Source organism: Capra hircus, chromosome 11, assembly GCF_001704415.2.
Source record: "Capra hircus breed San Clemente chromosome 11, ASM170441v1, whole genome shotgun sequence".
Taxonomy (NCBI): Eukaryota; Metazoa; Chordata; class Mammalia; order Artiodactyla; family Bovidae; genus Capra; species Capra hircus.
Window position 1 is genome coordinate 62,697,612 of NC_030818.1, and position 16,259 is coordinate 62,713,870.

Here is a 16,259-nt window from a genome sequence, read left to right on the forward strand (position 1 = left end):
ACTTTGCCAACAAAGGTCCATCTAGTCAAGGCTCTGGTTTTTCCAGTAGTCATGTATGGATGTGAGAGTTGGACTATAAAGAAAGTTGAGTGCCGAAGAATTGATGCTTTTGAACTGTGGTGTTGGAGAAGACTCTTGAGAGTCCCTTGGACTGCAAGGAGATCCAGCCAGTCCATTCTAAAGATCAGTCCTGGGTGTTCATTGGAAGGACTGATGCTGAAGCTGAAACTCTAATACTTTGGCCACCTGATGCAAAGAGCTGACTCATTTGAAAAGACCCTGATGCTGGGAAAGATTGAGGGCAGGAGGAGAAGGGGAGGACAGAGGATGAGATGGTTGGATGGCATCACCAACTCAGTGGACATGGGTATGGGTGGACTCCGGGAGTTGGTGATAGACAGGGAGACCTGGCGTGCTGTGCGGTTCATGGGGTCGCAAAGAGTCAGACACAACTGAGCGACTAAACTGAACTGACCTGATAAATCAACTGTATTTCAGTAAAAAAATGTTTATTTTAAAAATTAAAAATATTTTCAAAATTCAAATGTTCATGTTTAGGTTCTGTTCAACTATCATATAATAGCATAGCACTTCTTGCCAGCATCCAGTCTTATTCTAAATAGAGAGTATATGAGTGGTAGTAAGAAACACCCCAGTGTAGTGAAAAGAATATGAATATTGTCTGGGTTTTTTGGTTTTGTTTTTGCTTTGGGAAGATAATTCAAACTTTGATTGCTTTCTCACTGTATAATGGGGTAATAATTTCTTCTTTGTCGAATTTTGTAGTCGGTTAAGTAAGGTAATGTTTGTAAAGTGACAGGCATAATGCTTGATGTGTAACTACATTTATTTGTCACCAGTGTATCACCACAATTATTTAAAAGTGTTCTATGAGTAGTTATTTTCCCTGGTGGCTCAGACAGTAAAGCGTTTGTCTACAAAGCAGGTAGACCTGGGTCCAGTCCCTGGGTCAGGAAGATCCCCTGGAGAAGGAAATGGAAACCCACTCCAGTACTCTTGCCTGGAAAATCCCATGGATGGAGGAGCCTGGCAGGCTTCAGTCCATGCGGTCGCAAAGAGTCTTGACACAACTGAGTGACTTGACTTTATTTGAGTAGTTACGCTTCTTTCACGTAGTGCTTCCTGTATCTGTCTAGTAGTTCCTCCACCCCTTAGCAGTGGACATAAGATCGGTCTGTGGGTGTGGGTGTGTCTATATTAATGATAAAGCTGTGACATTGTTAAAATTATGAAAGTGAAAATAAACTTTTGGGGTGGTGTTTTGATGCAGACAGCTTTACTAAACCGCCTGGAGCGAATTTTCGAAGCATGTTTTCCTTCCATATTTGTCCCTGATACTGAAGAAGAAGTTACTTCCCTGAAGCACTTACTGGAAACAAGCACCTTGCCAATAAAAACAAGAGAGGCCTTAGCTGAAAGTGGGTAAGTAGTAGACACTTTTTAGGTCTACTTGTATATTTGTTAGTTTGACTGTTCTAATTTATAAGGTTATCTAAGGTTATCTTAAACTGTTAAGGTTCTAAAACATTAAGTTTAAAAATTCATATTGTGCCTAAAGATGTAATTAAAAAATCTCTCTACCTCTCCACTTTTGAGCTGTTTTTTAAAAAAAATTTCTAAAGCACTATTCTATCCAGTCAAATTTTTGTATATTATTTTTTGATTTCCTAGTATGATAGTACTCTTGCCTAGAAAATCCCATGGACAGAGGAGCCTGGTAGGCTGCAGTCCATGGGGTCGCTAAGAGTCGGACACAACCGAGCGACTTCACTTTCACTTTTCACTTTCATGCATTGGAGAAGGAAATGTCAACCCACTCCAGTGTTCTTGCCTGGAGAATCCCAGGGACAGGGGAGCCTGGTGGGCTGCTGTCTATGGGGTCGCATAGAGTCGGACACGACTGAAGTGACTTAGCAGCAGCAGCAGCAGCAGCAGTATAATAGATGAGAATTTAGATCTTACATCTGCTGTTTTCCTCCCTTCATCTTCCCATTACACTTATGTCATAGCTTTTGGTTAAATTGTTATTTGGTATTTTCGTTATTATGATCATGTAAATAATGTTCACAGCTAAGCCACTATTTCTTTTATAGTACACTTTTTTCCTGGATTTAATGATTTCCTCTTTTTTTTAACTCACTAAATCTGTCCCTACCCTCGAATAGCCTGTTCATACAATCTTACTTGTGATAAGACCTATCAAACTGGCCAATCCATTTTTTTACCTGGAGTCTTCCATCTTCCAGTTCCTTCCAATCTGAAATAGATCAGTCTAGGCGTCCTATCACACGTTGTCTTGGGACTTCCCTTCAGTTAAATCCCGTTTTGGTGAAGCACATCCTCTGATAGCCTCCTTGGGGGGTAGGTGGGGGTGGGTAGTGAAGAAAAGGTTCCCAGGAAGTAAAATTTTACTTTATTCTACCCCCACTTCACATTTATAATTTAGAGTCTTTCATTGCTGGTGTTTTGATGTTTTACAGTGAAATATCTTGGTGTGGGTCTTTTTTCATTCATCTGACTGAGTACTAGGCACAACCTTTCAATCAGGAAGCTTCTGTTCTTCAGCACTGAGCAGTTGTCTTACAATGCCAGCTACCTTCCCTCCAGTGCCTCTGTTTTCTTTCCGAAACTGCTATTAAATTTTAGATGTTAGAGGGTCTAGATTGACTTTCTAATTTTAATTTCAAAGTTATTCCTAGATGTTTCTCTTATATTTCATTACTCACCACCTCTGGAGGCAGTATTTCGTAATTTCATTTAAGATGAATATTATTTTTGCTTCTTGACTTTTGTTTTGGGGTGATTTCTGAGAATAAAAGGAGATAAAAAGATTGATGTTTTACCATCTTGAAACCATTTAGATATGTTTTTTAAAAATATGCTAGCTGTACAGACAGTTCATATTCTTAGACCCAAGAGGTTCAGTCTAAGGAAATAACAAAATTCTGCACTAACACACTGTAAAATACAGGAAGATATTCTTGCCTGACTAGCAATTGGAGCCAACAGTAAAAACAACTTAATTAAAACTGTAGGATTGTGGCTAAATAAATGATGACACATCTGTCTAATAGGACATAATAAACCATTGAAAAAGGTATGTATGTAGATAAGGAAATGCTTAAAGTCTGAAAAAAGAATACAGAATTTTTTGTATACTGTAATTGCAACTGTGTGTGTGGGGGTCAGGACTCAAGGAGAAAACATTAAATAGCTCTAGTAAGATGGTGAAGTGCTCAGTGATTTCTATCCTCCTCTTAAATGCTTTTGTTTTAAAATTAGATAAGAATAACATACAGGCTAAATTTTTGCTTGTTTCAGATGAGTTTAATTTAGTTACTTTCCTAATGACTAAATGTTGGCTGTTGATTTTATTCAGGTAATAGGTATATATATACTCATGTTAGACACAAGATTAATTGGAATGTATAATATTTTATAGTCACTTTAAAAGTAGAATTCATGGTGAAAACTACTGAGTAACCCATTGTTGGTGGCTTCATTGTGTTGTGACCTTTGCAGGGAACTGCTGGATGTGTGGACCGAACTACAGGACGTCCATGATGCACATGGCTTGAGATATCAGTGGGGTGGCTCCCATAGCAACAAGAAACTTTTATGCTCCCTGGGAATAGACACCCGAAACATTGTAAGTTTATTAGTACCTTAGAAAATCCTTTAATCAACTTATGGATGTTTTTAAATTCTTTCACACCTCTGTACTGTACAAATTATGACAAACTAGTTTCTCAGAAAAATAGATAGTTTGTTTAAATGTTCATTTATTTTAAATATGCCAACTTCTAAGTGTAAATCTATCTAGATTTTTCTCTGAAATTTCTTATCTTTAGAAAAAGATGTTTTCGTGTTTTTGCTTAACTATGAGATGAAGGAATTGGACTAGGAGATCAAAACTATAACCCCATAAGGGCAATTTAACAATTTCTTCAGTTTTTCACTCACAGTGTATATAATAAAGCATTACAAGAGTATTTCGGAAACTGTTTCATTGTATGACAAATCATTCTCTAAATACATATTCTTTCTCTCTAACATACATATGTAGCTCTTCACGGGCAATAAGAAGCAACCTGTTATAGTGCCCATGTATGCAGCAGGATTGGTAAGTACCATGATGCTTTTGCACGTATTTATTATTGTTGCATTTATTCTGTAAAATCATCTTACATAGCATGACATGGAAAGTGTATTTTAAGATATGGTATGGGACCATTAAGAGAATAAATACAATAATATCCTTTTTTGAGCTCATAAATCCCTTCAAGTCTTGATCTGAAGACATTTTTCTGTATTTTTTTATTATAGACACTTTTAGTACTACTAGTGTTTATAATAGTAGTATAACGGAGAAGGTAATGGCACCCTACTCCAGTACTCTTGCCTGGAAAATCCCATGGATGGAGGAGCCTGGTGGGCTGCAGTCCATGGGGTCGTTAAGGGTCAGACACGACTGAGCGACTTCACTTTCACTTTTCACTTTCATGCATTGGAGAAGGAAATGGCAACCCACTCCAGTGTTCTTGCCTGGAGAATCCCAGGGACAGGGGAGCCTGGTGGGCTGCCGTCTATGGGGTCGCACAGAGTTGGACACGACTGAAGCGACTTAGCAGCAGCAGTGTTTATAACTTTTGTAAAATTCACCTTTGGAAGTCTCTCTCTTTTAATTTGCTTTTAAAAAGAAGAAACTGAAGTATCTGAAGCCTTAGATGTCATTTGTTTAAATGCATTTCTGATTATTTTTAAATAATGCAATGTTGAAGCCATGGATATATACAAAAGGTTGGAGACAGCAAATTATAACAAATGAAAATGAGTCAGGACTCATAACTGGGCCTTAGTTTTTCCATTAATGTTTTAAACATGTTAAATTTTGTTTTTTCAGATATGCCAGGTAGTCCAGGAAAACTGAGGAATTTTCATTCTGTACCTTATCAAGACTCAATCACATTTTAAAGTTTGATGTGTTGGTGGGTTTTGGCATGTCTTTGAGTTATTGGTGGATAAAAATGTCCTGTCTATTAAACTAAAAATATTTAAAATTTTTTTCACCAATAACTTGAAAATAAGGAGAAAAATACTGTGTTTAAGAAAGAAAAAAAAAACCCTAAGGAACACTTGGTATGGAATTTAAAATAAAAACCCTTTATGTGCATGTGAAAATGAATTTGGTGTGGAACTTGACCTTATTTTAATCTGCAAACTTCTCTATGAATAAGCTCTAATTATTGTTACTGAACTGAAATTTTGCTTTGTTTTGTTTTTGTTGGTTTGTTTTGTGAGATTGGACAAAGCTTCTTTGTTTGAGCTTTTTTAAAAAATCAATTTCTGCTCCTTTGTGAATGGTTATCTTGTATTTTCAAAACACCTTGATCATCCCTATTTTCTTTTATGTTGTAGGTAAATGTAGTCCATAATGTTTCTAACTTTTAGGTTATTTGGATCTCTTTTCTCAAGAAGTAGCTTTCTAGAGATTGTTAGTGCTGTTAATTGTCATATTCTGCATAGGAAGTAGGAATTTAATTTGTGGGCACTTTCATTCTGCATGTTGGGGTCAGTAACCTATTTAATGCTTCTGTGTTAGACTCAGCACATTAGGCAATTTGTTTTATGAAGAGTTAAAGACTCATATCTATGCTTTTTTCCTCTCTCTTAATTACAACCTTTTATTAGTAATGTAGTTTTACCATTTTTGTAAGCTTTTAATACCAAAGTTGTTTTAGTGATTATATCCTCTCCTCCTCTCTCTTTTTGATGCCTTACATTTAGAAGCATTCTTTTTCATATCTGGTTTATCTGATTTCAAATTTTAATGATACCTGAATTTTCTCCATAGTGCTTTACACACATGAGATGTTCAATATCTTTTTATCTCATCTGGAGGAATAGTACCTGAAGTAGTCATTTAAGTCACTGGTTCTGAGACTTTGATGTGCATTAGAATTGCTTGGAAGACTTGTTTAAAACACAGAATGCTAGTCACCACCCCCATAGTTTCTTATTCAGTAGGTCTGGGGTAGGAGAAGTTCCCAGATGATAGAGGAGCTACTGATGGGGACCACTTTGAGAACCACTGGCTTTAGGGAGATTTCACATTAGAAAAGTTGGCTAAGACTAGTAATGGTTTACCAAACGCATGGAGTCTTTCTAGAAGGGCACACACCTTTATAATGTATATGACATTGAATTAGACCATGAATTTATTTTCACTTTTCAAGATGCTAGAGTAAAGCCTTTCACGTGTACTGTTGTTTAAAACTTGATATATATGTAAATTATTTATTTTAGCTTATGCTCAATTTTATGAAAGTAGGGGGATTCTCCTGAAAACTTTGTTTTGAGAAATGTATAGATTCCAACTATAAGATTGTTAGACTTAGCAGCTTCCCTGCCCCGCCCCCGCAGCCCTCCCCTCGTAAAAGGAGACTTTTATCTGGTTGATAACTATTCAAGAGTTTGTCAAGTTATTATTCTAAAATTTGTAAAAGCTTGGGCCTTCTTTCATGCCAATAACTTGGCGTGAAAATAACACATTATTTTTAGTGTTTGGTAGAACACGGATACAAAGTGCTGATTTTTTTTTCTTCTTTGTTTCCACACCCATCTTGAATGTCTCTCTTACTGAGAGTGTGATAAATTCGTAACATGCCTAGTGGAACATATAAGAGGTTTTCCCCTCTGAAATGACTGTGAGGCTCCCATCCTGTAGTGAGCAAGGATCAGACAACTAAATTCACGTTGTAGCATAGGGATGTCATCACACTATATGGTGTGTTTTAGAATCCACTCCCACCTCTCTAAGTACCACCATGGTGTAATGTGTATGAAGAGTGCCCTTTGCTGCAGTTTTACATCTGAAACATCAGAACAGTATTGCATTCTCAACACGTGGATGTAATACACTGTTTCGCTTGCCGCTTCCCTTCCCCCACCATTCCATGTGTTTGTGCATTTGTGTGACAGTGATAACCAGGCACTCTAAAGCAAATCCAGTTTAAATTACAAGGTCTTGTTTCAAAAAGTTTGGATTACAAAGGTATTATTATGAAATATTTCCCATTAGAGTGCTGTAAGATTTTCACTAAACAAAACTTAAGACTAGTTCCTTTTTGTCTTCAGTACTTTCCAAATGACCTGTGTTCTTTCTGCTTTCTGCTAAATTAACTTTCTTGTGAAGTTTATGGGCCAATCCTTCCCCCAACTAATAGCTAATATGCTTTTTTCAGGGTATGTTAGAGCCCACCAAGGAACCACTGAAACCACTATCTGCTGCAGAAAAAATCGCTTCCATCGGTCAGACCACCACTATGTCACCAGAGATGAACACATGTACATCTGACCAATTCCAGGTAAAAATATCTGGATGTATATAGATACATTTATGCATGTATGTACACATATGTCCACATACATTGTTGTTTTCCTTAATATATAACTTTTCATTTAAAAAATATTTTTAAATTTTAGTTTCATGATAGATGTGATTTCAGTTCTTATTAACATCCTTTGAAATACAATGAGAAAATTCTCTTTAATTTTAAAAAATAGAAAAGACAGTTTGAGAACTGGCTGGTTATGGGTAAGTCCTTTAAACCTATCTAGGCCTTAGTCTTTTTACCTGTAAAATAAAAACTTTGAAGCAAGCAAAAAATCACTTACAGCTGGTACATTTTATGATCTATTACTGACACATAAATCTGGTAAGTGCTGGATTTTCAAAAAAAAGAAAACATTGCATTATACCAGCTCTTCAAGTCTGCCATTATGTGTTTTTCCTGAAGCTTGCAAAAATTTTATAAAGTTATAAAATTTAGGTGTGTTATTATATCAATAACTGTTGTTTTAAGAGTTTGAATAAAGCTGTTAAGTTGAAAATGATACAGCCTTTAACAAAATATTGTATAGATTAAGAAAAAGAGAAGGCTCTCTTACCCTTTTTACCCTTTACTTCTTTGGCACATTTAAGCACAAATCATATTTCAGTCCAATGTATTTAATATTAAAGCCCTTCCTCTCACTTTTTTCCTGGGAGAACATAGCTTACTTGGTTTGCTTACTTTTTTGACATCAAGTTAGCAACTGACTCAGTGCAGGTTAAAATTGTTTTTTAAAATATTAATATTCTTAATGAACATTACCATTTCTAAAATATATTCTTGCTGTGTTTGTCATACCTTAACCGTAAATATCATCATTAATTATGTCTAACAAAAAAATGCATGTTTGGACACCCTTTCCCAAGATGTGTTCCACTGAACACTAATCCCCAGAATTGCTTCACTAAAGAACGGTTCCAAAGTGAGATCGGAAAATATTTCGTATCAAACCCTAAACAACCTTTGAAGGTTCACAACGCATATATTAAGGACTCTGAAAAATCCTGCAGTGAATAATGCTATTTAATTTTATTTCATTTCTCAAATTTACTTGGCCATAGAACCCTTTTCTGTAGGGATCAAGGAAGAAGAGTTTATAACACCTGTAGAACTAGTGTTTTGAAGAACATACTTTGGCAAATGATTTTATAAAGCAGGGTCCTGCCTTTTCAGGTGTTTCAAGAAACATGTAATATTACTGCTGTGTACCACTGTGGTTTATACTTGAGCTTAGCTTCAACGTCGCTCAAACCAGTTTATTACTGTCACTGAATTCGTGGGCATGGAGACCTAATGCATAAAATGCCTGGCCTTATTGATTGGGCAACAGGCAAGGTACCTTGGGCAAAATGTCTCAGTAGCCTGAATCTGTCCTTAGCTCTCTTCCTTTCATTGGCTATATATTGCCCTCTGGCTATCAGCTATTCTCACAAGCCTGCCATGTCTGTGCAGATTCCAGAATTATAGCACATTCTCACTTCTGCCTCAGTCAGCATTCTTAATCATACAATGCTAGGTGTTAAGAAAATAATTTGACTAACTGCCTGGTATGTTTTCTGGAAATGGAGCTGTTCTTAATTTGAGCCATTTGTTGTTATTTTTCCTTGCCTCTTCTCCTCCATCCAACCATTTCCATGTATTACAACCCCATAAGCTATTACTTATTTTATTAGTTGTCACCTGTCACTTTTGCCTAGTCATACCTCCATATAATTTAATTATAGACTTGATTAAAAGTCTAGATAACCTAATAAAAAGCATGTGTATTAATTTAATGGAAGATTTTTAGTAGAAATCAACGTGTATTAATTTGATGGCGATTAGTTGCAGCTCCACAAGGATTCAGCTGCTGCCATCTCTATACATACATACAGACCCCTATGTACTTGTACTCAAAGGACTGTCTCCCTAGTTATAGGCAAGTATGGGGATTTTCAGTGTCACTGAAGCATATCTAACTTTTTTGCTGGAAGATGGAACGTGGTCTCTTGCTATTTATATTTTTTAAAAGCTCTTTTTAATCAAGTACTTCCTTTTATTCTGTTTCATGTACACATTTCCCTTTTTTAAAAATACTCATCAATATTGAATTAACAAGTTTATTCTATACTTTTTATGGTATTTTGTGATCCACATTGGCTTTAGTTTTTAGGCTTTGGAAAACCAATGAAAACAGTATTTCCCAATGGAAGTTCAAAGTTATTTCTGAATTGACTTGAGCCTATGTAGGTCTGCTTTCTAACATTCAAATTGAAGATTGCAGCATGCATATCAATTTTGTGCTGAGATGCCTGACCTCCATCACTAAATTACATGCTCTTTGCTTGGCTCCATACTTTTGATTAAGGTTAACATACTCAGAAAACATCTGAAATACATTCTAAAGGTTCTCCATATAAAGTGTAGTTCTTACCACTCTTCCTAAGCATACAGTGTATTTATTATTTTTCACATAACATTTTGGCTATTCAGTCTTCCTCCTAATGATAATTTTTGGGTGAAACAACCATAAACATTAGTGCTAGAAGCTTAGCAAAATGTGTCAGCAAAAACCTGTTCAATACCTGAATTTTTTTCCCCAAAAAAGCATGTGGCAAACCTTCCTTCTATGTTTTGGCATCCTTGAACAGTGACTTTCAAACTTAGCATAGTGGCATAATTCGCATTATGACTGCATGCTTTTTGATCTGTCTTTTCTATTTCAGTTTGGTACCCACTAAATTTCTGGCTTTTATTTCAAATGAGTTTGTACTCATCAGTCTTTTTGCCATTACATCTCTTGTTTAGAAATTCAGTATTTTACTGATATCTGTTAATGTGGGGTTTTTTTAAAAAGATAATTTTACCTGGGGGAAAAAAGACAGTTTACAGATAAAAAGCATGTAGTGATGCTTTTTGTTGTTGTTGACATCTTTTTTCACTGAATTTCAAGGTCACACCAATCACAGTGCCATACTGATTCCCTCTTAGTAAGGTTAGGATGTTAACCATACTTCATTCACTGCCAAGTGGAGCCAGCTCTCTGGCTAGCAGTTATCCAGCTGGTTACCACCAGCAAATTTCCTCTCTTAGGCTGCTTTATGTTGCTATTTCAGTTGTGAATCAGAATTTTAGAGTTAGAAGAAAGAAAAAAATGACAGTCTAGCTCTGTACTCTCGTTTTACAAGTAGAAAACATATTTGGAAAGACTAAGTAATTTACCTAAAATCACATGTCAGTGCTGTACTTAGGACTAGAACCAAAGTCTCCTGTCTCTAGCCTTTTCTTCCCCCTCTTTTTATCATGAACTTGTCTGCTCTCGTCTCTGCAGTAATCATTCATGCCACATAAAGTTGTTTTTAAATGTTTCATTCTAGTGCTTTCTCTTTGAGTTGCCTGCTTGTCAGCGCCACTAGTTAACCTGTAATTATTTAGGTATCTGTTTTTCATCTGTCTCAATTCCACTAAATTTTGATTCATAATTTAGTACCTCTTTATTATAATATTGGTTGTATCTTCAGAATGCCATACATGTCTGTGAAAAGTAAGATTCCAAAAAATCATTGAAATATTTTAAAACATCCAGGGTCTTGACATCGTTTAGATAAAACATGTTAATGAAAGAGCTTTGCTTCGCTTTACCCAGCAATTTTGTTATTACATAAATCTGAGTTTTGTCCATCTAGTCAGTATTGAATAGTTCTAAAGGTTTTCCTGATTGAGAAGTAGAACAAGTTGAATCTGTTGGAATACCTAGAGCTTTTTGTTTGTTTTTGAGCTCAGCTAAAGAAGATCTTTTATAACTGTTATTTATCAGTCTTGCAGGTAGGTTATGAACTAGATTTTCACCAGGATTTTTAAAACTTTTATTTGAAACAATTACAGATTACAGGAAGTTGCAAAGATCGTACAGAAGAGGTGCCTTGTATCTTCACCAGTTTTCCCCACAATCACATTTTACATAATTATAGAATAATATCAAAACTGAGAATATGACATTTGCTCAATATGTGTGTGTAGTTCTGTGCTATTTTTTCATGTGGCCACCACCACAGTCAAGATACAGCATTCTTCCGTCTCCCTCACCAGCCCCGCATTCCACCTCTCTCTCATCCTGGCTGCCACTATCACCAGTATTTTATTTTGTGTATATCTCCAGGCCTGACTTGATATGGGGGAGACCAAATGCTTATAGTAACATGCCCATCATTGGTTATCAAAGCAATTATATTATAATACCATGGGGTTAAACTTTCAAAATTAGCCAATTCACGTTCCTTTCCTACAGGGAACAGTGTCTTTGTCTACAGAGAAAAAATGATTATAAAGTTTTAATAAGTGCCTACCTTATAGTGAGCAAAACAAAAAAAAGATGATAACATTGATAGTAAGAGTCTAGTAAGAGGTTATTTCAATAAGTGTTGCCAATACCACCCCCAAAATAAAAGAAGAAAATGCTTTTTTTTTTTCCTGTCAGGAATATTCTTAAAGCATGGATCATTTTTAATGTTTTGTACTACCTTCCATCTTATATTTATCATTTGCTTATTTTATCTTTATGTGTTTGGCAGTTAACAGAGTTTTTAAACATAGAATATTCAAATAAGTTCTGAGTATACTTTTCAGTACATTATTTTAAAAATTAAATTCTAATACTGATCATAAGCAATTTCTAAATTAGAGGTTATAAGTTTTTTTTAAAAATTTGTATATATATAAGGAAACCAAATAAACTAACATCCGTGTTTATACAGCTAGTTACTTAGTCCTTAATAACCCAGCTTGCCTCCAATTCAGTATGCTACCTTCTCTGTTGCCTTGTATTATCTATTAAGAAATTGTAAGTGGCTAATCATTTAAAACAAAATAAATCACTCTTTAGTGAAAAAAGATCAGTGAGGTTTTCAAGCCAGTAGTTTAAATTATGATTGGAGAATAGATTGAAATCTTGATATAGAATTAGTCTATAAACTTCTGTTTGAAAACTTAAGATAATTCCATTTCTCAGATACACCATTTTTAATGGTGTATCTGAGTACGGTCAGATACACAGTACAGTCAACAAGCTGTACTGCTGATAAATTTTGCAATTTCAGTTTGTGTTAATATTTGTAGATAACCTTCTGAAATTGTAAATTATCCCAACTTTGTCTTTAGGTATTTTATTGCCTAATGATCTTGCTATAATAGTGTTTTGTTCTGTTTTTAAGGATTCTTTATGTTGCTACAACCTATACTGATTAATTTTGATTTTTTGGTTTTCAACTCTAGGAGTCTCTACCACCCGTCCAGTTTGACTGGAGTAGCAGTGGCCTTACTAACCCTTTAGATGGTACGTCTCTCCGTAGAGCCTCTAGCGCCAGAGCTAGAGTTAAGAAAGCTACAAAGTTCAGACAGACTTCTCTCTGCTGATTTCCATTTTTGTTTGAACATAACTTCTTATCTTTGGAAATTCAGGCTTTCTTTCTGAATAGTAATTGCTCAAGAAACCAGCCGTTACTATTATTAACATTATTAATGTCCATATATAAGTAGTAGTAACCAGATAAAATTTGAGTTTCTTTTTATCTTAAGTCAAAGATAAGCTTCTTTATTTCTCACAAATATCTAGGTAGTTTAAATAACATTTTAGGTGGACCAATTTATTTGAAATTTTTTTCTGTAGTTTTAGTTTATGGAATTTTCTTGGATGCCAAGTCTTGTGTCTAGAGGCTGCTTTAAAGCACAAAGCACAATTATTTAACCAAAAACAATGTGCAAATAGATCCATATTTATTGACTCAAAGTAGTTTTCAGACTTAATCATATTTTATAGAGCACTTGTATGCAAATGAAAAATGAATGATTTTCATGCTCCTTTTCTAAAACTTTGCTCAAAATACTAGTAGGTAGTTCCAGAAATAATTGGTTTCTCCTATGGCTTTAAAAGAAAATTCTGAGAAAGGATTAACTTATTCTAATAAGGTGGGGTCTTTTAATAACACAAAATACTAGGTTTCCTGTGGGTTGATATCACAAGTTTTAATCGGACTCTAAAGTAGAATTATTCTTAGTCCTTATAAGTTGTTTGAGCCATGGTCTGAAACACCTGTTACTCCTATCAGCTCTGCCTTAGAGTAGGGGATCCTAGGGTATCTGGAAAGCATCCAATTGAATAACAGCACTGAAGGAAAGCCTGGATGCACCTTTTGCTGTTGTCTGGTGTCCTATTCAGTCAAATCATCGTGCTTTTTATTAACAACTTCTTTAAAAATGTATACTATTTCTGATTACTGTTTCAGAGTTAAAGGGGAACAGTACAGCTTGTGGTTGCACATCAGGGTAGGGCAGTTATGACATTTCTGTTACCTTATTTTATTTTAAACTAAGTTAATGTATTGGTGCGTGTCCTGAAACCGACAGCTTTGTCACTTTTTAAATCATTCATTAGAAACCAACACTACTAACATAAAAGATTGATTTGGGCATATACAGTGATTTAATGTTGGGTTGAGATTAAAGTATTGTTTCCCTTTAACGGGTACACTTTCCCCCTTGGTCTTTCTGGTATGGCTTCAAGTTTCGATTGAAAGAACTGAACTCCTAACTAAAACCTTACTAAGTGTTAAATTATTTACATTGTACATGAGAAAGTGTACATTGAATTAAACTGTTACTTTAGAAATGTCCTTAGCAATGAAAAACTAATACTGTACACATTGTTTTAATGTTGATTTTAAAATGTGTAATGACTACTAATTATAACCTGCATGTTCAAGTGTGTGTCTTACCCCTTTTTACACATAACCCCTCCTCCCTTGGCTTACCTTCTGTGTGGCTGCCTACCAACACGGTCACTGAATTTCAAGCTAGTGGAGGTTCCACTCTTCTGAACCTTGATTTCTTTGGGCCCGTGGATGACAGTAGCTCTAGCAGCAGCACCACAATCCCAGGTCAGCAGAGTGTTAAAACCACAATTCTAGTATATTTACTAAAAGCATGACCACATCACTTGACTTTCCTATAAACAAGGAAACAAATAGATTGTATTCTCTGTAATGTCTTTCTAATACTTTTCTTTCATCTATCTACTGTTATTTTCTAGTATCTGACTATAACAAGTGACTTATATGAGAAATGTATTTTAAGGAAAGATTTGTTAGAATGTAATAGTCAGAGCTGAAAGTAGTTTCTAGATATAAAACAGCCCTAATGTCTTTTACACAGTTAAAGGCAGGGTGTTTTTTTTTTCCCTGTAAATAGAAAATGTGATCTTTTATATGCTTATTTTTTAAAGCATATTCTACAAAGCCATTTGAAAAAAATACAAATTTAGATATATAAGAATATTTTAGTACACAGTGACATTATAGTGTCTGTGATAATAGAACCTTTACAGATTCTAGCATTCAATTAGTATTTATTAATGCTGCTAAATGTATAATTAGGTTCCAAAATGTTGGAGTCTAGCACTTAGTTATATAGTCCCACATAGAATTATTACTGTTTTTATGTAGCTCTTGAATAGAAAGCTTACTGTTAGTTTTCCATGGAGGGGAAAAAAAAAATGTTAAGGGTGATAGTAGAAAATAATTGCTGTGAGATACTAAAAGCTAGAAATTAAAACTTATTGGAGTGCCTGTTAATGTTCAGCCTGGCAAAAGTTCAGTTCATTGACCCAAGGACTAATGTACTTTGTCATTTTCTAACTGAATAAAAAATTAAAATATAAATGGCATTTTTATGTTTATATTTTATTTAATATGATTTTAATGACTCTCTGTCATCCCTACTTGTGCTCTGGTAGTCACACCTTTTGATCACCAGATGGCTGTTACAGTGCCCTATAGATGGTGATGCCCAGAATGCCTAGTGAGGGTCCCTCTCAGTCCCTACTAGGATCAGGTAGATAGCCAGCCTGGTTCCTGAGAATTTGCTGGTTTTGTTCTATTCAACTAGATAACCCTGCCACCCACTTCTAGCAGTTCAGGAGCTATAATGGGAAATGGGGGAGGCTAAGAGAACAATCAGCTAAGGGTGAGGCTGGGACCCAGGATGCCCATCTCCAAGTCTGGTTATCGAAATATGGTTGTATTATAAGGATGTTCCAAGGCTGTTTTGTAGAATGACTGGATTCCTCTAATCTAATCCCCTGGTTATCATTTTCATTGTTTCCAAGGTTTTATAAGCATATAAGAAACTAATCTGTGTCTGGTTTTAACTTCAATATGGTATTTCACTATTTAAATTACATCTAAATACATGTGAGCTGTGGAATGACCTGGATGAGTAGTTTTTAATACTTAATGGGGGGGTGGGGGAACCAAAAAACTTGTGTATCAGTTTCCTTATTACTATAATCCCAAGAATGAAGTCAGTTCAATTCAGTCGCTCAGTCGTGTCCAACTCTTTGCAACCCCATGAACCGCAGCACACCAGGTCTCCCTGTCCATCACCAACCAAACTCCTATTTTTAATTTGCTCTCAGCTTTGTTTTGTCATGAACTGTATGATAACTTAAATGAGGTCACTATTTTTGGATGCCTAAAAACCTGGTTTAAATTTAACTTTTGGTTACATTTCAAACTCAGTTAAAAATCATCCATAAGAGCACAAATAATCTGACCAAATAAAGAAGTACAGAAATGACTTGATAACCAGGTTCAGTATACATACACAGCTTGGAGAAGAGCAAGCAGTTTCCGAGGTTTAGAGCTGTAATGGAAATGAAATTAGCATGGTCGATTGCGATCCTTTCTTCGGAACCTCTTAAATATTTTTGTTCATCGATATGCTCTAGGCCTCTGTGTAAACCTGATTACTATAAATATGCTTTGACTTGTTTTATTGCTACTGGGTTTTGTTAAAACTTCCATCAAGCTGTAG

The 16,259-nt window shown here is 35.3% G+C and overlaps 1 protein-coding gene across 2 annotated transcripts in view; it reads left to right on the forward strand.

Moving 5' to 3' along the window:
- The window catches only part of AFTPH (aftiphilin), a 69,953-nt gene that overhangs the window by 43,202 nt on the left and 10,492 nt on the right, over nucleotides 1-16,259 (forward strand). Inside the window, exons 3-8 of one of the 2 annotated variants that reach the window (XM_018055422.1) lie at nucleotides 1,292-1,443; nucleotides 3,544-3,670; nucleotides 4,088-4,144; nucleotides 7,266-7,388; nucleotides 12,666-12,726; nucleotides 14,243-14,326. In XM_018055422.1, coding sequence (XP_017910911.1) covers nucleotides 1,292-1,443; nucleotides 3,544-3,670; nucleotides 4,088-4,144; nucleotides 7,266-7,388; nucleotides 12,666-12,726; nucleotides 14,243-14,326 — 604 coding nt within the window. The remainder of the gene's footprint in view (nucleotides 1-1,291; nucleotides 1,444-3,543; nucleotides 3,671-4,087; nucleotides 4,145-7,265; nucleotides 7,389-12,665; nucleotides 12,727-14,242; nucleotides 14,327-16,259) is intronic. The other variant, XM_018055423.1, reaches the window with a different exon arrangement.